This window comes from Myotis nattereri, assembly GCF_964212035.1.
Source record: "Myotis nattereri genome assembly, chromosome: 14".
In the NCBI taxonomy this organism is placed as follows: Eukaryota; Metazoa; Chordata; class Mammalia; order Chiroptera; family Vespertilionidae; genus Myotis; species Myotis nattereri.
Genome location: NC_138089.1, coordinates 29,782,362 through 29,804,551, shown reverse-complemented (window position 1 = coordinate 29,804,551; position 22,190 = coordinate 29,782,362). Strand labels below are relative to the sequence as shown.

General features: G+C 39.3%; 1 protein-coding gene across 6 annotated transcripts in view; it reads left to right on the top strand.

Moving 5' to 3' along the window:
- The window catches only part of RASA2 (RAS p21 protein activator 2), a 129,412-nt gene that overhangs the window by 71,789 nt on the left and 35,433 nt on the right, over positions 1 to 22,190 (top strand). For all 6 annotated transcript variants that reach the window (XM_081106125.1, XM_081106124.1, XM_081106123.1 and 3 more), the window contains exons 6-9: positions 6,478 to 6,561; positions 8,209 to 8,281; positions 12,668 to 12,744; positions 13,720 to 13,821. In XM_081106125.1, the coding sequence (XP_080962251.1) occupies positions 6,478 to 6,561; positions 8,209 to 8,281; positions 12,668 to 12,744; positions 13,720 to 13,821 (336 nt within the window). The remainder of the gene's footprint in view (positions 1 to 6,477; positions 6,562 to 8,208; positions 8,282 to 12,667; positions 12,745 to 13,719; positions 13,822 to 22,190) is intronic.

Genomic DNA, 22,190 nt, shown 5'->3' with positions numbered 1-22,190 from the left:
CTAAGAGTCAGTTTGTGGCTCAGCCTCTGGGTGGCAGTGCTTCTGGATTGGCCTCCGAGGCTATACAGCCTCTCTATCCAGTAGTTAGGGTTTATTTTCTCTATTGCACTTAAAATTGGTTTGGGGAAGTCCACTGCCCAGAGCTGGTTCTTTAATCATTATCCCGCTCTGTGTTGTTGCTGGGACTGAAAGTCCCTCTATAGGCCAGACCCTGTTAACTCCCAGGGACTAATCAGATTATTTTAATCCTTCATCTTGTTCAGGGTGGAATCTGGGTGTGGCTGTGCTCCTTGCCTGGGGGCTGGAGGTAGGAATCCTAACCTCTGGAGAAAATGGCTGCCCTAGTCCTGGGCTCAGGGGTGACTCAGCACTCAATGCTGCCACCTCTCCTGGCCCCCCTTCTCTCCTCAGCCTCTCCCCAGATTCCACTCGTCCCCACCTTCTCCCTCTCTTCAGCACAGGTGAGTGTTGGTATCCGAAATGTCCTATGAACAGGGTTCAGTGAAAACAAACAAACAAATGCTGGCCACGGAAACGGGGAAGGCTGAGTCTCTGTAAGCTCCTCTCTTATCGTCACTGCATGGTCTGGTCAGCTCTTCAGGCTGCCTCTTTTAGGCTCAGTCCTCCGTAACTACAGAACCCAGATCTCAAATCCCCCGGCGCTAACAGTCCCTCGGATCTACTTTCCCCAGTCGGGCTGTGCCTGTCCCAAGAGATGCGGCTGTGTGCCACTCGGTCTCCCTCTGACCCTCTGGGCTCAGAGGTCTGGCAAACTTCGCTGCCCAGATACCTGTTTTGTTTTTTTACCTTTCCAGGGGAACTCTGCCCTGCCCGGCTGTAAACTGTCTCACCAGCTGAGTAATTTCACCAATTCGGGGTGGGTGTTATTAGTTTCAGCTGCTTACTCCATTTGCTCCGGAACAAGACCTGGGATGCATCTGCCTATTTCACCGCCATCTTGAATCTCTGGAAGACTGTTTTTTATAAATGTTAACTAGAGGCCCAGTGCACAAAAATTTGTGCACTCAGGGGGGTCCCTCAGCCTGTCCTGTGCCCTCTTGCAGTCTGGGACCCCTCGGGGGATGTCCACCTGCCGGCTTAGGCCCGATCCCCGGGGGGGATCGGGCCTAAGCTGCCAGTCAGACATCCCTCTGGCAGCCCGGCAGCCCTCGGGGGATGTCCACTTGTCAGCGGGGAGCAGTCCTAAGCTGCAGTCGGACATCCTTAGCGCTGCTGAGGAGGCGGGAGAGGCTCCTGCCACCACTGCTGTGCTGGCAGCCGTCAGCCTGGCTTGTGGCTGAGCATAGCTCCCCCTGTGGGAGCGCACTGACCACCAGGGGGCAGCTCCTGCATTGAGCGTCTGCCCCCTGGTGGTCAGTGTGTGTCATAGTGACCAGTCATTCCCAGTTGTTTTGCTGTTAGGGTCAATTTGCATATTACCCTTTTATTATATAGGATTATATCAGAAATTCCTCCCTGAATTTCTATCAGTTTTTACTTCATTTATTTTGCAGCTCTCATGTTAGGAGCTTAACATTTAGGATTGTTATGTCCCCTTGATAAGTTGAACTCTTCATCATTATAAAATGACCCTCTAACGCTTTGTTGTGAAATCTACTTTGTCTGATGTTAGTATAGCCATTTTGACTGGCTATCTTTCTTCCTTTTTTAATGTTTCTAATTCACATTCTAAATATAACTTTAGTTTATATTTGTATCTCTTCCCTCTTAATAAAAATCTTAATTTCTAACATTAACATAATTACTTATCTTCTATATCTTGTGAGACATAAAAAATAAATTTAAAGTAATATTGCCAATATTACCACTGACAGGTAGGTTAGTTACTGAATGAAGTTTAAGAGCTCTTTCTGTTATTTGTTCTAAGAATATATGTCACTAAGGATGTAGTCAAATACTGTGTTCTAGTCCCTTGAAATTAATTCTTTTTTGTTTCTTAGTGGTTTCTCAGGTTTTTATTTTTAAGGATTGCTTCTTAAGTTTAATTTTACTTTTGATATGTAAAGGTTTTTATGTTTCCAAAGTCAGAACTTATATACGATATATTTGGGGAAGTATCACATCCATTCCCAACTCTGTAGCCTCCTTACTCTTATATTTAAAAGTTTTGGACTTTTTCCCCATTATTTTTGAAAATATAAGCAAATAAACATACATACATCTACACTAATACAAGAGAAACATGCAAATTGGTGTCACTCCGTTACACTTACCAGCCAATCAGGGCGAGTATGCAAATTAACCAAACAAAGATGGCGGCAGCCACAGAGCTGGAGGCTTGGGTTGCCCCGGCGATTGAGGAAGCCAAGCTTCCCGCCTGCCCTGGCCACCACTCAAGGGAGAGAACAACACGCAGGCACGGCCAGGAGCCTGAGAGATCAGCACAGAGGGGCACCTGCTCCAAGCCTCCGCGGTGTGGCTGAGGGCAGGCCCCAGTGGACACATACACACACACACACACACACACACACACACACACACGGGGTGCCTGCTCTGAACCTCTGCTGCCAGACTGTGGCTTAGGCCTGCTCCCTGGGCCATCAGTAGGACATCCACTGAGGGCTCCCAGACTGTTAGGGGGGACAGGCTGGCCTGAGGGACCCCCACCCCCCAGTGCACGAAATTTCGTGCACCGGGCCTCTAGTATATAAATAAAAATACATTTACATTTCCCACTCAATTCTTACACAAAGTGTAGTGTTCTGTAACTTCCTCTTTTTTTACTTAATACTATATCCTGAAAATCACTCCATGTCAGAGTAATTAGAGAATATTTACCTTATTCTTTTTGACAACTGCATAGATTCCAATATAAAGATTTATAATAGCTCATTTGATCAGAGCCCTACTGATGGACATTTGGGTTGCTATTACCCATATACATACTGAGTGTTCTTTTGATTAAGTATTAGCATAGTATGTATTTTTCCATTCTTTTACTTTTAACCTAATTTTATTTTTTTATTTAAAGTGAGTTTCTTATAGGAAGCATATAATTTTCTTTTTTTCTTCAATCTGAAAATCTCTGCTTTTTAATTAGCATGTTTAGACCATTAACACATCTTTTTAATATGTGTTTATTGCTCTGTCTTTGTATCTAATATTTTCTTCTGCTGTACTGAATCTTCTGTTACTCCCATATAGTGTGTTTTTCTTGTGAGGCCTGTGTTTTTCATCTCTAGACTTACATTTTTAATTAAATTTTTACTGTCTTCTGTGTCTATACCAAACATATGAAATGCAGTTTAATAACTGATTTTTAATATCCTTATCTACTAGTTCTATCATCCATGTCATTTTTGGACCTGTTACTATTGATTTGTTTTTCTTTTTCATTGTGAGTCATATTTTTTTGATTCTTTGTGTTTCTGCTTATTTTCTGTTGTAATTATACTTTGTGAAGTTGCTGAATATTTTTGTATATATTCCCATGAATATACTTAAGGACTCAGTTAAGTTACCTGGAAATAGTTTAATTCTTTTGTGTTTTGCTTTTAAGCTTTATTAGGTGGAACAAGAGTTGGCCTTTTGTCTAGGGCTTATATTCTCCCACTATTGAAGTAGCACCCAGTTTTCTGTGGCTGCTTAGACCTCTTTCTAGCCACTTGTGGGCTTCAGGAATTGTTCCCTTTGCTCTTTTCAAATGGTTCTTTCCCAAGCCTCTGGTAGTTTCCTCATATGTGTATGCTTATCAGCACTCAGCATTCTTGTACCTTTCTGGAGGTTTTTTTTCTGTGTGCAGTTTTCTTTCCTTCAGCATTCTGCCCTGGAAACTCAAGTCACTTTGGCCTTCCCCAACTGACAATTCTCCCTCCTCTTCCCAGGAAAACTGTATAACTGTAAGCTGGGACATTTGGAGGGCTCACCTTGTTTATTCCCTCCTCAGAAATGACTATCCTGTGCCACTGATTTTGTCCTTTTTTAAATAAAGTTTTTTTCTAGTGGGAGGGTAAATCTATTTCCTGTTCTTTCATCTTGGCTATATGAAGAAGTTAACATTTGTCTTTTAGTTAAAAAAAAATCCAAGGAAAAGAATCAAATCACTCTATATTATAAACTAGTTTGGACTAAATTTATTTTCCTTTATAATTTCTAAAAATAAATGTATTAATATCAAATGCTTTATATCTGATGTATAAACAAGATATAAGATAATGTATACTATGGTGGTCATTTTCAACATTTTCTGCTCATCTATGGTTTATGATATGAAACTACTTGGTTTACTAATTGGAAGAATAGTTGTATCCTGTGTATTAGAAACAGTATTTTGTAATATATGTAGCAAATAAAACAATCGGTATTTATAATATTACTTGTTTTTCACAAAACTCAATTTTTAAACTCTTACATTTAAAAATTGAATATTTCTGATGATTTTTATAGACTTATAAGTATCATTGTTTTGGGGTATTATAGAAGTCTTTGTATACTGCATTTTTCTCAGTTTTTTATACTTCATAAAATTATAGTAAATTTCTATAATTAAGATTCTCATAATTAGTGTTTACATGAGACACATTTGTATTACAAGGAGAGTAAGACAATGTATTCAGGCACCGGGGGAATGTAGAAGGATGCTAGACCTTAGATACAAGTAAGAAAGTAGAAGTTGAGTCTTGGCCCACTTCTTACAAATTTTGTGTTACCTTGTTAGCCTTATTTTGTTATTTTCTGACATAACCTTTTTGGGCCTTCTTTTTTAAAATGGCATGATGGTACTCTTTGATACTCCAAAGCAGTTGTGAGAATTGAATGCTTTTGTAAAAATGCATAGTGAACTGCAAATGCTATATAAAAATCAGGTATCATTCTGAGGTTTAGCCTGAGAAATGTAAGTTTCACACAGTATGTACAGTGGGAAAGTTTGATTGTACCTAAGCCTAACATTAATAACCAGAATCATTATCTTGGCCTGTGCTTTCTTTGGTTAGTTTCAGAAATTTTTAAAATTTGTTTTTGATACCAATTTAATAGAAATGAGTCATATTATCATTTCTTTCTTTACTCGGCAGTACACCATTTGTACTTCACCACATATATGATCTGTGGGTTGTGGAGAGAAATGAGGATGTTGCTCAATAGCCCACATCTTTCAATGAAGAATACTTCTCAGCAGCACTGACAAATTTCTCTTAGCATTAGGAAATGCAGATAGATATTAAACTGAATTCATGAACTCAATAATATTTTGTGAGAAAATTTGAGGAGCAGGTCATTGAGTCAGATTTTGTGATCTCTCTAAATACCAACTGCTGTTACCCATGGAATGGATTAGATGCCTTGGTTTTTATGGTTTAAAACATTTTCAACAGAATGATGCAGGAGCTGTTGCTGAGAATCAGAATAAAAGGCTACATACAAACGCATCTGGGGCTTGCCCTCCATATATGAATCAGATTTTGTTGTTATTTTGAGTTTTTTATTTTCTATATCTGTTTCTATTTTTATTTACATAACATGATTGTTGAATAACATGCAATTAAATCAGAGCTTTCTGGTTCACAGCCTAGCATATTTTTTTAATCAATTTTGTAATAAATAACCCTCTGACATCACAGCCTGTTGCTATGAGAATAGAACATTAAAAAATTGGCAGCACAAATTTATTTAACAGGGTAGCTCAGGATAAGTTTGAAGGAAAAGAGGCCAAGCTACATTTCCCATTTTTCAAGTATTGACTTGGCCCCTTTAATTCCTAAAGATATCTAACAAATATGAAATTTGAAAATATGCACCGTTAAGAAACATATTCACTGAAACCAATGGAAGGTATTCCTATCACAGGTCTAGTGTACTTGTCAGGAATAGGGTTGTGAAGTCAATGAATCACAGCTCCATGTGATGCACAGGCCTTTCCATCAGGTTCCAATGTGGTTCCTCACGGTACAGCCAGCATTAGAGCGGGATGGAAGTTTCCAGAGAAAGGCCAGGATACCCTGGACCACCCAGGAGGTCAAAGGGCCCACAAAGCCGGATATCTCCCCTCCTGGCGGGTACATGGTGTCGTTCCTTTTTGAATCAGATTTTAAGTGGAAACCACAGTTGTTTCCTTGTTTCTCATTCATGCTTTTAGCAGAGGATGTGCTGCCACAGATCTGGCTAAGTTTTGTAGTTTCACCTTTAAGGTTCACACCGCTTTCTTTTCCTTTTTAGAAGCCACAGCAGTTTTAATATATTGTCAAACCACAAAATGTACCTTGTTAGATATTTAGTGAGGATATGTATGCTAAATATTATTTGGTAGTCTCAGTACTGATTGTATAATCCTGTTTTGGGATTATAGCATAAATAAATGCAGGCATACATACATGTATTTGGGGTAGGTGTTGTATAACACCAAGCATGTGGAAAATAATTTTAACTCTTTGAATATGTTAATTTGTATTTAAAAATAATGTCTTATATTGCCTAACCTGAATATTACATATTAATTTTCTTTTATTCTTCCCTTAGCATCAAGGCGTGCCATGGGTTGCCTCTCATAAATGGACAAAGCTGTGACCCTTATGCAACAGTTTCTCTAGTGGGCCCTTCTAGGTAATGTTTATTGAATTATGAGATTTTTAAGTTTTAAAGTTTGATGTAAGAATTATAAAATTAAGGTTCTAAGAGCAAATGCTAAGTAGCTATTTGTTACACAAAATAAGGCTTTGAAAGAAAAATCTTCAGTGAGTTCTATTATATACTTGTAAACAACTGAGTCCTGTTTTTATAGAAAGAAAATGGATATCATTTCAAATCTGCCAGACTCTTAGGCTGTGGGGAAGGAACATCAGTTTTATAGTAGTGAAAATGTACTTGAAAACATAAACTTCACTTTCTTTATTCATCATCAGCCTTCCTACTGGCAAATGTCTTAGGTTTTATGCAGGTAAAATTCTGTTTTGATAAAGACCAGTTCAGAATAAGGCAGTTTCCATATTACCTGGAAAGCAGCTCAGGACCAAAACTGCCTTATCTACTCACGGCATCTGTGCTGAGAGAATTCGAGGTGTAGACAAAGTGCTCAAGTACCAGGACATGGAGTGCACCCACCAAATCATTAACTTAATCAGGCTAATTTAAGGGAAACCTGTAGCACTTTGTACTGTTTGGTAGTTTATAATTTCATTATGGTTTTTTTCAGAGCCTGACTAGTCTGAAATTTATCTACAACTGGAAGGTTAGAATCAGGAAACAGAGCACAATATTCCCCCTACACAAACACAACATTCAACACACAGACACACATTCCTTCTCCCCAGTCCCAAGCTCTCTAGGTATTCTTATTTTTTAGAAAATCACCAGTGAGTCACTTGAAAAAATTTGTGTATGTGTGTAAAATACCTAGCACCATGTCTGGTATTTATTGGGCACTCAAACAGTGGTATGCTATTAACATACATGGTTTTAAATTTAAAAGGAGATAGATACCCTGTCTTATAACATTCATGCTGTCGGAGGAATTTAATTTTATGTGTTAAAAATATTTAACCTGGTTGAGCTGTTTTTGATTTCTGTCTTTGTTTGTAGTCTATACCTGATAGGCAAATGCTTAAGTGTAATTGTTTAGTGACATACAGATAGAAACTATTTGGCATATGAATTTTTTTATAGAAAATCACTATTTTTGATATTGTAATATAATTGTATATGATGTTAACTTTGGAGGAGGCTGGGGAAAGGCTGTGTGGGACTTCCCTATTTTTTGTAACCTCCTCTGAATCTATAATTACTTCAAAATAAATAAATAAAAAACTTTTTTTAATAAAGTCTCATTGTAGCTGAAGCCCAGGAAGTAAACTGAGTTAAGAATGCTTTTTGTGTTTCTCAGATATTTTTCAACATAGGTAAAGGCACTCTGAATCTCATTGTCTTCCTTCTGCCATTTATTCTAAGTTGCTTATATATTAGAATGTGTTATTAAAACCCCTGACATAAGCTTGGCAGTCAATCTGGTATAGCCATAGAGAGAATCATACAGTTTTGCTATATATCAGGTACACAAAACTTGAGTATTCTTTGATTTGAATTTTTAGACACCTCATTTGCTACCCCCCTCCCCCAAGTAATATTTAAAACTGCAGTCTTCCCTGAGGCATCTTAACAGCTGAACAGAGGTCAGGCTCCTTGGTTGGAAATAGCATGTTTTATAATTGTGTGCTGTTAAGTTCTACAAGGTAAAACTCTACCACATTGGAACAGGAATGACCAAAAGAAGACAAAAGTAAAGAAGAAAACAAGCAATCCACAGTTTAATGAAATCTTTTATTTTGAGGTAATTTTCTGTTTTATATAAATTTTAATATTTAATACTGATTGTTGATTTACTTCTTTTTTCAAATTACTGCCAGAGTAATCATTTTACCAACTAATGTAACTAAGCAGTCCTCATCTGAAAACAGGAGAGCCATGGTGCAATGCAGTTGAGGCTCAATATATAAAACAAATGAAGGCAGAGCTCTGATTGATTTGGGGATGGGGAGTTCTAGGGGCACACCCACTTGCCAGTCATCCTCAATATCACACCCTTCTCTGTGCATCCCCCCACCTCAGCCAACCCCCGCCGCCCCCTTCCCCCCTTCCCCCCCCCCCCCCCCAGCACACACACCTGACAGACAGTGGCCACAGGACTCTTCTGCAGAGTAGTGTTTGAATACCGCTAGTGAAGTCAGAACAACTTAGTTCTGTTGTTCTACATTTATTAATGGTTGTTACAGCTAGCCTAGAGAAAAGGAAGGAGGGGCAACTTGGAACAAGCATATGGCCCCTTGAAAGTCAAGACCTGACCTGCTTGTTCTATCCAAGCATACCTATTAGGCCTGAAACGTTCATTCAAAGGGTTCTTTGTTGAGCTGATTATAAAGATAAGTTTCAGTGTCTGCTAGTGGAACAAGAGACACAAACACACATGCAAGTGTACATGCAGCGGTAACATGAAGTAGATATTGAGGACCAGCTGAGTTAGTAAAGTCAGAGGAAAGAGAGTATTACAGAGAAGGAGCATTTTGAGGTAGAACAGAAAGTTGTGTCCAAAGACAGCAAGTAGTAATTTGCCTGGAAGGTTTATGTAAGGGAATAATGGGAACTAAGCTTTAAAAGATAGAGTAAGACAGCGGTTCTCAACCTGTGGGTTGCGACCCCTTTGGCGGTCGAACGACCCTTTCACAGGGGTCGCCTAAGACCATCCTGCATATCAGATATTTACATTACGATTCATAACAGTAGCAGCATTACAGTTATGAAGTAGCAACGAAAATAATTTTATGGTTGGGTCACAACATGAGGAACTGTATTTAAAGGGCCAGAAGGTTGAGAACCACTGGCCTAGCTGGTTTGGCTCAGTGGACAGGGCGTCGACCTACAGACTGGAGGGTCCTTGGTTCGATTCCGGTCAAGGGCATGTGCCTCGGTGCAAGCTAGATCCCTGGCCCTGGTCGGGACACATGTGGGAGGCAACTAATCGATGTGTCTCTTTCATATCGAGGTTTCTCTCTCTCTCTCTCTCCCCCTCCACTTCACTCTCTCTTAAAAACAATGGGAAAATATCCTCAGGTGATGATTAACAACAACAACAAAAAAAAGAGTAAGACCACCTAATCAAAGGCCTGCGTGCCTGCCTGAAGTGCTTAAATACTAGCCTTTGAATTTTTTGAGACTGGAAACTGTAAGAGTAATGCAGTATTTGAGGAAGAATTAACCATGATCTGCAGGCCAAATGACTGAGGGAGAGAGAACAGAGATCAAGAGACTGTGATTAAAAAAGTTAGGGAGGTGGGGAGGAAGTAGATCTGATCCAAGAGAGTAATATGGAAATAGAGAAGAAGGGACAGATGAAAAGGAATGGCAAAGGCAAGATAGTGAATTAGTTATAGGAGAAAAGACAAAGGGAGGAGTCAACTGTTGTCTTCATGATTTCATATCTGGAGAAATAGAAATATTAAGAGAAGGAAAACAAGTGGTTCATTTTGGGGAATAATTAGCTTGAGGTCTGACATGTAAAATCCTCCAATAAGCAGTTTATGACTGAAACTTAAGACGGGGGATAGTTGCAAATAAAGACTCAAGACTTGCTTACAGAGAGTCAAGAAAGGCAGGGGGTAGAGGTAGGTACACAGTGAAGGAGAAAAGTGTAGACAAGCAGTTCTGGCACTCATTCGGTATTCAACTTTGAGCACGTCTCTTCGTTTCTGTACTTGAGCTTCCTCATTTTTGAGATGAGGATAATAAATCTAGCTGCCTGCTTCAGAGCAGTGATCTGATGAACAAAGGAGATAATAGATCTGAAAGCACTTTGTCAGCTATGCAGCACTTGCAACTCTTGGGACAAAATAAGAAATAAAACCTTAGAGAAAACCCATAGTTGTAGGTTCTGTGGAAAAAGAGGTGCCAGAGGAAGAGGCAAGAGAGCAGAAGGTTTCCAGGATAGTGCCTAGGCACCGCAAAGAAAAGAATGTTTCTGGAAAAGGAGGTACTGTTGTGTGATTGCTCCTTCAGATAGAGGGGTCAGTTAAGGTGAGAACTAAGAACCCATCATCCGACTTGGTGATTAAGAGCAGGGTTTTAGGCGGGTGACCTGTGAGGAAGCCAGATATGAAGAGTTACTGTAGTGAGTGGGTGGTGAGGAAGTGGAGGCTGTGAAGATGGTTTATAGTTTTCAGATATTTGTCTGAGAAAGGAAGGGGATAAAGGGACTATAGTTTAAGGGGAGAATTTTTCTTAGCCTTAGTGACATTAACAAACTGGTAAAGAAAACTGTAATTAAATCAATTAGTAGAGACCACAACCCTAAAAGGACATACCTGGAAAGCTGCTGAATATTCTATTAGGATCTTTCCCCAGAATCTCTCCTAAAATCTCAACCCTTGAAACCCTTAGGAAAGAGGACCCAGTGCGCTCTCCCTCCTGGGAGCAAGCCAGAGCCTTTCCCCTTCCCTTCTCCTTCCCCTTCCTCCCCACCCTCCCAGGTGTCTTACTTTTTGCTTCCTGACTCCCAAACTCCCTGGGCCTGCCCTTTACCTCTATAACAGGTGCCGGGGTTCTTGTCCCGGCATCTAGAAGGGTTCAGGAATCTGGAGAAGGCTGTGCGTAGATTAAATAGGAGTCCAGAGACGAAGCATAATTTTGAAAGGCATTTGGGGGTCAGAGGAACCCAGTTTAAAGGAAACTAAGATCTAAGTTCTCCTCATCTCAGGACCCCATGATTTTTATTAACACACTGAGGTGAGGCAGAGATACACACTTCAAAGGGTATACACAGCATTGTCAGAATGGGGGAATTAGCCTACGGCTGTTCAGGTATTTGGCCAGTAGGAGGCAATAACATGTAGATTAAGATGCCCTGAGCTGTCTGGCAGCCAACAATCAATTTAATGTATCCCATTCAGGTTTAGGGAAATGCCCTCAGCCATTCCCAACAGGTGACTACATGTATGACTCAACCCTGTTGAGTCCCCAAATTCCATCAACCTTTTGCTGAAACTTTTGCAATTATGACATGCTAGAATTGGCTTCTGGCAACAGGGATGGGGACCATCCTGCCTGTGAGATTTGGCCTGGCCCTGCCAAGGCAACCACAGGCTGAACTCGAAATTCAATAAATCTAGGAGCTTTTTTCAGAGCAACATAAATTTATATTGAGTCAATTATATTAACAATCCTATATAATAAAGAGCTAATATGCTAATTAGACCAAATAGGAGAATGACCGTCTGGACGAAGCCGAGGCTGTGAGGGCTGAGGCAGTTGCACAAATTTCATGCATCCGGCCTTTAGTTATGTTATAACTATCCAAATGGCCCTTGGCAGGAAAAAGGGCCTATAGGCCCTGCTCTATAACTTGTTCCGTAAGCCTGTTTCTTCTAGGAATTACTTTTTCTACCTCTGTGATTTACCAAACAAATATTCTCTTAAAAAAAAAAAGTGAATGCTTACTGTGTATTAGGTGTGGGTGGAGTAGTTTAAGAAAAGAGGAGGATCATATCTTGTTGAGAAGAGGAGGGAGAAAACTCACAAGTAGAAAGGACTTTATGGGAATGGACATGTTCAGGTGGATTGTAGTTGAGGAAGTTCCTGCCAATGGCCTTGATATTTTCAGTAAAAATGTGAGAAGGAAGTATAAGGGTGGCATTGGTATCTTGAGAAATACAGGACAATGCAGCTTCACTGAAATACAACACTCATTGAGTCACCAACAGATTACAGATGAGCCAGAGAACCTGATGTTGCTTTATATTGAGTTGATAGGGAAGGGTATGGAGGCAAGGTTGCTTTTGGTAATTTTTAATCCTCATATACTTACTGATTTGAGAGAGAGGATGGGAGGGTCAGAGGGAGGGAGGGTTGGGGGGGGGGGAGGAAACAAACATCCATCAGTTGCCTCCTGTATGGTATGTGCCCAACAGGGGATCAAACCCACAGCCTTTTGGTGTATGGGATGACGCTTCCACCAATTGAGTCACCCTGCCAGAGCTGCTTTCGCTATTTTCACACCACCTTATTCTTCCATGGCTATTTTTGAAATTAGCTTTTGGGTAAAATATTACTAGGCATTTTCCTCTGTTTATAATAAACAAAATTGAAGATTTTAAAGGTGATTGATTTAAGTTCATGTAGGAAAAAGATATTTCAAAAATTTTTTTTTACTAGAATATTCTGTTTACAGGTAACCAGATCCAGTAGTTACACCAGAAAATCCCAGTTCCAGGTAGAAGAGGAGGACATTGAAAAGCTAGAAATTAGGTATGTGACTTGGAGTTTTACAGAATTTCTTTTTTCTGTGCCAAAAAAAAATCCTAAATTTAACTGGAAAAGGTGAACCAATCTTAATAGAATTCTCTTTAGCAAGTTGGTTGATGAAACTTAGAGGAACATGCATCTAACTTAAATCCAAATTATCTTTCCAAAATATGATTCTTGACAGAACAGTCTTTATAACAGAAATAGTCTTTATAAACAAAGATGAACTAATTTTCACCTATTTTATTTTTAAAAAATTCTCAAATTTAATTGCTCCTTAAATTTCTGAATCATAGCATAATGGATGCAAAAAAAAATATATAGAAAAGTAATTACATATTAGCCTATTTAGAAATAATGTTTTTATTCTTCTTAACATATCTGCTGTCTAACAGAAATTTCAGTGAGGTAAGAAGTCTTGTAAGATAATTCAACAGGTGCATGTGTTTGAAGTTTGTGCCATTTCCTAGATCTTAAATATCTGTGCTGTTTGGAAGGGGAAAGTTTTTGTAAATGCATGTATAGGTGTGGTGTTAACAGTGTGTTCATCTAAAGGATGTGTTAATCACATGTTTGGAATGATCAGGAAGTATGTTTTTCTAAATTGCCTATCTTTACACATTAACTGATTCTAATTGAGAAACTGTAGTTTCTTTTCTCCAATTCAACAAAGTAACTCTATAGTCCTTATTGTTACAGGTTATAATATTAAAATAAAACCTAGACTTTGAAACTAAGAAACTTAAGTTCTTTCTTTTAGACTATTTAAAATGGTTACTTTCTGTGCTTATAAATAAAAGCTACTGCAATATTTTGCTTTCTTAGTTTAGATAGTGAGGTATATGAAAATGCTAACATCTCTTTTAAGCATGTAAAATTAATGCTATAATCCAAATCAAAGTAATTTGAAGCTGTTTGGTGGTGTGTGTTCTCTTAAGCATTGTTTGCAAACAAATAAAGCCAGTTTTAAATTTTCAGGATTGACTTGTGGAACAATGGAAACCTGGTCCAAGATATTTTCCTAGGGGAGATTAAGGTTCCTGTGAACGTGTTAAGAAATGATACCTCTCATCAAGCCTGGTAAGAAAACAAACATTCTAGTGAACTCTCTATATTATACTGTGCATGCAAATAAATGCTTACAGTAATCATAATGAAATAAGCCAAAATCATTAACATTAATTGATCTGGTCAGTAATTTATTGTTGCAGAAATGTAAGTACATTGACCTCTGGTACTGAGACAAAAGTACTGAATTGTCTAGGGATATTTTTCTGTTTAAAAACTAAATCCTATCTCTAAGGGGAAGTGGAAAACATTTTAAACATCACATAAGAGTTGCCCACATAAGACGATGCTTCGTCACAAATTAACATCTGCAGTTGAGAAGCTTCATTAATGGTCATGAAAACTATGGATTTTTGAAGGCAAAGGGTTTGTTGTAGGGAATCAGCTATTTATGGGATCTAACCAGTGGTTCTTCACCACACCCCATTGAAACGCAGTATAGATGGCCCATTATTTTCTAAATGTCTAGGGTCTGGGTATTGTTGAGCTGATTCAGTTACTATACTTTCAGGACTCTGGTGGTCACAACATTATTTTACCTTTTATGACTCTTAATAGTGACATTAAACTGATGTTAAACTAAACTTAATGCTTAGGCATTAAATTGTTGTTACCTTCCTTAGCAGAATTGGTGTGCAGCTATTGTTTGTTCTGTTTATGGTACTTGGAAGCTCTGTATCCTGTCCTTCCCAATTGGTTGCCCCTCAGCCCTCATGCTAGACTTGGGTTTCAGCTGAGTGTGAAAGAACATGCTTTTCTCATTTACTAAACTTTTAAGGCGCACTTTGTAGAACTCGGTTTCAGTTGCCTGAAAGAGGAGTTGAAACTGAGTGTTTAGATGTTTCTTACCATGGGCACCAGTCTCGTTTGTCTTTAGAAGAGCCTGCCTTTCCTGATTGGCCATCAGACATTCTTCCCTTTGGACTCTGTTGTCCTCAAGCAGTTATCCCTTGAAGACTGATTTTTAGACTCTCAAAATTTTTATTTTTTAGCTCTTGCTAATACAAATCTAAGATTTATTGGCCTTTATGGTGGCATTTTGTATGTTATAATTTCTAAAATGTATTCACAGAAGAGGGAAAAATTAAACTTAGTCACTGTGAAAAATTAATAAACATTTGTCACCTTCCCACCCGCCCCCATCCCCACATGTCTTCTTTCACCTTCCATACAGTTCTGTACATTTTAAAATGAAAATTTTGAACTCAGTTTTTTTAGTCTTTAAAATAATATGCCAAACTACTCATTACAAAATAAAAAGTAAGTTGTGCCTCCCAGAGCCCCTCAAAGTGAAATGTGCCACTTAGCCTGTATGTTAAGTAAGATTATCTCTAGGCAGGCCCTCCCAATGTGGCAAAACTTTGTCCAACTACCTTGGCAGGATGGAAGAACACTAACAAACAAATTAAATTTATTCCTATAGATTTTTTTTTTTTGCCAATGGTATTTTAAAATAACTTGACAAAGTATAAGTGCTAAATTTTATCTAGTATGAAATAGGGACATCTGCTAATTTATTTATACTCGCATAGATGTAATGTAGAAATTAAATTCCTCTTAAGTAGAAATTATTAAACTCTTAGCCTCCTTTGTCAGTTGTAGAGCTATAGCATCCCCTTGTGGGATTGATGGCAACTGCAGGAACACTCAAGAAAAGCTTTATTTACCTTATAAGTCTTCAGGCATATTCTTTCTAATCTTGATATTAAGAAAGATATAGAATAATGATCAATAATGTTTTAAAAGCATCAATTTGATTTTTCATAGAATTTCTACTTAGTATTTATCTATTATAATCCTTGTCTGAAAACTGATTTTTTTTTTTATTGCTTAAAGTATTACAAAGAGTATTACATATGCCTCCTTTTTTTTCCCCCGCCCTTGACAATCCCCTGGCCTCCCCTACGCCCCAGTGTCTTGTGTCCATTGGTTATGCTTATATGCATGCATACAAGTCCTTCGGTTGATCTCTTAAATCCCCCCCCCCCCCCGCGCCCCCCAACCTCACCGGCCTTCCTGCTGTAGTTTGACAGTCTGTTCGAGGCAGCTCTGCCTCTGTATCTATTTTTGTTCATAAGTTTATAATGGTCTTTATTATCCATGAATGAGTGAGATCATGTGGTATTTTTCCTTCATTGACTGGCTTATTTCACTTAGCATAATGCTCTCCAGTTCCACCCATGCTGTTGCAAATGGTAAGAGTTCCTTCTTTTTTACAGCAGCATAGTATTCCATTGTGTAGATGTACCACAGTTTTCTAATCCATTCATCTACAGATGGGCACTTAGGCTGTTTCCAGATCTTAGCTATGGTGAATTTTGCTGCTATGAACATAGGGGTGCATATATCCTTTCTGATTGGTGTTTCTGGTTTCTTGGGATATATTCCTAGAAGTGGGATCACAGGGTCAAATGGGAGTTCCATTTTCAGTTTTTTGAGGAAACTCCATACTGTCTTCCATAGTGGCTGCACCAGTCTGCATTCCCACCAGCAGTGCACAAGTGTTCCTTTTTCTCCACATCCTCTCTAGCACTTGTCGTTTGTTGATTTGCTGATGATAGCCAGTCTGACAGGTGTGAGATGGTACCTCATTGTTGTTTTACACCATACACAAAAATAAACTCAAAATGGATAAAGGGCTTAAATATACGACGGGAAACCATAAAAATACTAGAAGAATCCAAAGGCAACAAAATCTCAGACGTATGCTGAAGCAATTTCTTCACCAATACAGATCCTAGGGCATTGGAAACTAAAGAGAAAATAAACAAATGGGACTACATCAAAATAAAAAGCTTCTGCACAGCGAAAGAAACCATCAACAAAACAAAAAGAAAGCCCACCACATGGGAGAACATATTTGCCAATGTTATCACTGATAAGGGTTTAATCTCCAACATTTATAGGGAACTCATACAACTCAACAAAAGGAAGATAAACAATCCAATCAAAAAATGGGCAAAGGATCTAAATAGACACCTTTCAAAAGAGGACATTCAGAAAGCCAAGAGACATATGAAAACATGCCCAAAGTCGGTAATCATCCGAGAGATGTAAATGAAAACTGATTTTTGATGGTTCCAATTTGATTTTATCCTCAAATTAAACATGATTCAGTCATTTCCCATTCCTTTCTTGGCTCTTCAGTTCCATGGTAATTATGTGTGTTCTTTGTTCTGAAACTTCTATGAAATGTTAAGATTAGCTTGTTAGTGTTGATATTAGTTAACTTTAACTTGAACCTATGTAGGTACTAGAATTGTATTTGACTTTTTGAATAAGTAATATACTTACATGGTTCACAGTTCAAAAAGTCGAATGTCACCTGCTTTTGTCCTCCAGCTAAACAGTTTCCTTCTTCTGAGGCAGCCACTGTTTTTGAGTTTTGAAAATATTTTATGTATATACAGGCAAATACACATATATTCTTCTTTCCCTTTCTTTACACAAAGGGACATATTCTGTACCTTGCTTTTTTCACTTATCAATTTAGTAGAATCTCAGTAAGTATTTGGTGTCTCTCTGACCATGGTTAAGACTCTGGCCCTAGCTGGTTTGGCTCAGTGGATAGAGCGCTGGCCTGTGGACTGAAGGGTCCCGGGTTCGATTCTGGTCAAGGGCACATGCCCAGGTTGCGGGCTCAATCCCCAGTAGGAGGTGTGCAGGGGACAGCCGATCAGTGATTCTCTCTCATCATTGATGTTTCTATCTCTCTCTTCCCCTTCCTTCCTCTCTAAAATCAATACACACACACACACACACACACACACACAGTGGGGCCTTGTATTATAAATAAAAAGGATGTAGTTTAATCACATTTCACCAGTTACCTCAATGTCAGAGAACTTAATGTGTGTAAAACTATTGTATAATTATACAGGTTGGTACAACAATTTGCACCCAAATGATTTAAAAGTGTACATTAAGAAAAGAAAATAGATATATATTTTCATGTTACAATTTTTAATTTTGAAAGTAAGATTCAAATAGTGAAACAAATGGTTGGGGGTTTTTTTCAACATACAATAAATATGTACTTATACATACTTGAAAGTAGATTAATATTTAATTTGAGATGAGTTGGTTTCCTACTTTGCGAGTTTGAGCACCTAATCTTTAATCTCCTATTTTAGTAAAAATCCATTGATAAGGGTTATCTTTATGGAATCAGAAATATTCAAATATTATTGAGCTGCCTTTGAGCAGTTATTTTCTAGCTTATATAGCATTATGAATGAATAATTATATAGTTTTTGCCTGCTTACCTCAATTTCAATTATACAGACCTTATGGTTAAACTTTCCAAATGCTGATATTTACTAGTAATTCTATTAAGGGGCTGACAAAACTACCAACTCCTGAGAACATAAGGATTACTTTTATGCCTCTCTAGTTGTGAATGAAAAAAAATATGTGTAAAACAACTCACTGACACTTTCATGTAATAATTTATCTTTATTTCCTGTTTCTTATTCTTTTAAACTAAAAAACTTTATTCAAAAACTAGGAAAAATGTATTTCAGATCTTTTTTTTTTTTTTTTAAGCCCTAGTCCTTAGGCATGCCAGATAGCCTCTATTTAATAAATCTTAAGGTTTTTCCCTTTAGCTCTAGTTTATACAAAATTTCTTAATTTACGAGGTATCCTTCAGGTGATTTAAATTGAGCCTTTTGTAACAAAGTTTTAAAATAATAAATCACATTTATAAAGATAATATAACTAACTGCATTTATCTGTAGTTATTTATATATTTAAGTGGTAACAGTTATATGTATACAAATAACATTTACATAGTGTTTACTGTGTACCAGGCATTATTCTAAGTGCTTTACTTATGTAACTTCTTTAGAGTTGTTGTAAGGATTAAATCATTTAGACACTATTATTATCCATTTATTTAACAACAGATAAGAAAACAAGCACAGAAAGATTAAACAGTTTGCTCAAGGTCACAGAGTTTGGGATTTGAACCAAACTCTCTGACCCCAGAGTTTGTGCTCTTAACTAATCTATACTAATAAAAGAGTAATATGCTAATTAGACCAGACGTCTTCTGGATGGCCATCCAGACGTCCTTCCTGACAAAGCCACCAGGCAAAGCTGCCCGCCAGCATTCCCAGGCGCCAGCGTCTGCTGCTGGCTACAGCCTAGAAGACTGAGAAGCTGCCTGCCTCATAGTCCTGGGCTGCAGCCAGCCAGAGAAGCCGCCCGCCCCGTGGTCCCAGGCGCCAGTGCCTGCTGCTGGCTGCGGCTGGGAGACGGAGAAGCCGCCTGCCTTAAGGTCCCAGGCTGCAGCCAGCTGGAAAAGTCGCCTGCCTGGTGGTCCCGGGCGCCAGTGCCTGTGGCTGGCTGTGACTGGCTGTGGCTGGCTGTGGCTGGCTGTGGCTGGCTGTGGCTGGGAAACGGAGAAGCCACCTGCCCCAGGGTCCCAGGCTGCAGCCAGCTAGAGAAGCCGGTTGCCCATAGTCCCAGACACCAGCGCCTGCGGCCCGGGAGATAGGTTCCCTCTTCTCCCACTGCAGTCATTACTCCAATATCCCCCTTCTCTCTGCTGCCCCGACCCAACTCCACTTTTCATCTGTAGGATAGGGAACAGAGAGCGCAATGTTAAAAGCTTACATTTTTAAGCAGGTAATGTTGGTACTTGAACATAGAAATGGAAAACTAGAGTCCTTACGGTAACAAAGGCTAGAAAGGGAGGGGACAGGGAAAGGCAAGACATATATCCATCAATCCACGTGGGGACTGAAACTTTGCAGTGACGATAATCAGTGAAGATACGAATCAACTAAAATAGTTGACAGGGACAATTCTTCCATCTTTGAAAATATCTATATCAAGTCTGTTTAAATAGGTTTTCATCTGCATAATATAACACATTCTGACAAGACCACCGCCACCAATGTGGCCAGTGTTGTGCTGGTAAATGTTTAACAACTGGCTCTCAAAGAAAACAAAACCCTGATTTATAGTATCAGCCAATTTCTTTGGCATAAATTCTCTATCTATGGCTGATTTCGGCTGCTAATGTGATGCCACTAAATGCAGAGCTGAGGAGAAACGTGCAGTAATACACTATTATATTCCACCGGAATGACCCAAAAGATATAAATAATGTCAGGAGTCAGAAAAGTAAAGTATAGTAAATAATTGAGGAGTGATGAATTTAGAGTATGTATTACCTTTGGCTTTAATGTAATTTATTCACTTTTAAGATTATATAATTTAATTTTTAATAATGACCATGTTTAACAACCAGCTTTCAAAATTCCTGAAAATTTGTTAGCCAGTAAAAGCAGGCTCCAGCACAATACTGAGTGGAGTATAATGGTTAAAGGGCATGGCTCATGGATTTGAAACAAGACTCAGCCACTTTCAGGTTTTACTGGTCAAGTTACCTGATCTCTCTATACCCCAGTGTTCCCATCTGTGTAATTATACTACCTACTGTATAGAGTTGTTGCAAAGATAGTATAGAGTTGTTGCAAAGATAAAACGAGATCTGTGTATGACACAGCACAGTACCTGAAACAATAATTCACTCAATTTGTTACAAACTGTTACTACCTCAATATGTTGCTGACAAAATTACTCTACTCATGCTGAAACAATGAAATTTTATTGATGAGAAAAATATCTTATTTTGTGATCTACATGGAGAAAGTCAATTTTGCTTCCTAGGCAGTAGATGGTAATCTACTACTAGAAACTGAAAGGGGGAAAATGACCTCAATCAACATGATTGAGGCAATGTATTATTAGCTGGATCATAAAGCAGAGAGGATGCCATACATTCTGGGATACATCTGCAGTAAGAGGCTTCACCTCGTATTAATTCTGATCAACTAAGCATCAGACTTAAGATGAATGGTGAGAAGGATTCTGAAGCTGCTTCTAGACTTAGCAGGAATAGAACTTTAATACATAAGCAACAGTTACTTTGGTTAATATGGTGAGGAAAAAACACACCATGATCTATACTAATAAAAGGGTAATATGCTAATTAGGCCGGACGTCTTCTGGATGACCATCTGCACGTCCTTCCTGACCAAGCTGGGCCCTGGGCAAAGCTGCTTGCTGGAGGTCCTGGGCACCAGCACCTGTGGCTGGCTGTGGCCTGGGAGACAGAGAAGCCACCCACCCTATGGTCCCAGGCGCCTGCGGCTGCGGCCCAAGCAAAGCTACCTGCCCACCGTCCCCTGCAGCTGCAGCTGGCCCAGGCGGAGCCAGCCCAGATCCTGGGTGCCTGTGGCCAGCCAGAGGGAGGGAAGCCCAGGTCCCGGGTGCCTGCGGCCGGCTGGAGGAGGGAATCCTGGGTCCTGGGTGCGGGGCTGAGGTGGTTAGGGGCGATCAAGCTAGCAGGGGAGCATTTAGGGGCAATCAGGCTGGCAGGCAGAAGTGGTTAGGAGCAATCAGGCAGGCAGGCAGGCAGGCGAACAGTTAGTAGCCAGCGGTCAGGGATTGTGAGAAGGAATGTCTGACTGTGGGATCAGGCCTAAACCAGCAATTGGACATCCCCCAAGGGATCCCAGATTGGAGAGGGTGCAGGCCAGGCTGAGGGACACCCTCCCCCCCACCCCCACTGCCCATGCATGAATTTCATGCACTGGGCCACTAGTCTATATATATAAAAGCCTAAGCGACTGTTAATGACTGAACAACCAGAACAACTGGTCAACCAGTCACTGTGATGTGCACTGACCACCAGTGCTCAATGCAGGAGCTGCCCCCTGGTGGCCAGTGCACTCCCACAGCCAACTTCCCACAGCCTCTCCCCCCCGGCAGGCCAACCTCCTGCAGCCCCTCCCCCCGGCCAGCCGGCCAACCTCCTGGGGTCTCTCCTCCCTGCCAGACGGCCCCCCATAGACCTCGATCTCCAGGGCCAGGCCAAGGGACCCCACCCGTGCACAGATTCGTGCACCGGGCCTCTATTGTACTATAATAAATTTGTACTTCGGCATACATATTTTTGAATATGTTTAAAACTAAAAAATACTGTTTTAAGCTGTCATCAAAGATTTGAGTGGCCTTTGCCTATAAAATATTATTTAAAAGAAAATTGAAGTGCTCTCTGCTCATTGAAAAAAATGATTTTTTTTTCAAGGAATAGATAGGACAATAAAATATTTTGAAAGTACCTATTAGATTTCAGGTTTTGGTCCTACAAGTGTCTTGATTTCTAAACATTTTTCTTTCCATGGATACTTAAGCTGTCTCTGTTTTTACTTTTTATTTCTTTTGCCTTTTAACTGAAAAAAAAATCACATAAATCTGATTTTTACAAATGAACATTTTCAGTAGTTACATGGTTACTCTAATAAAATAAAAATCTATTTATAAACTTTTAAAAACTAATTTTCTTTAAAAAATAAGTTCAAATT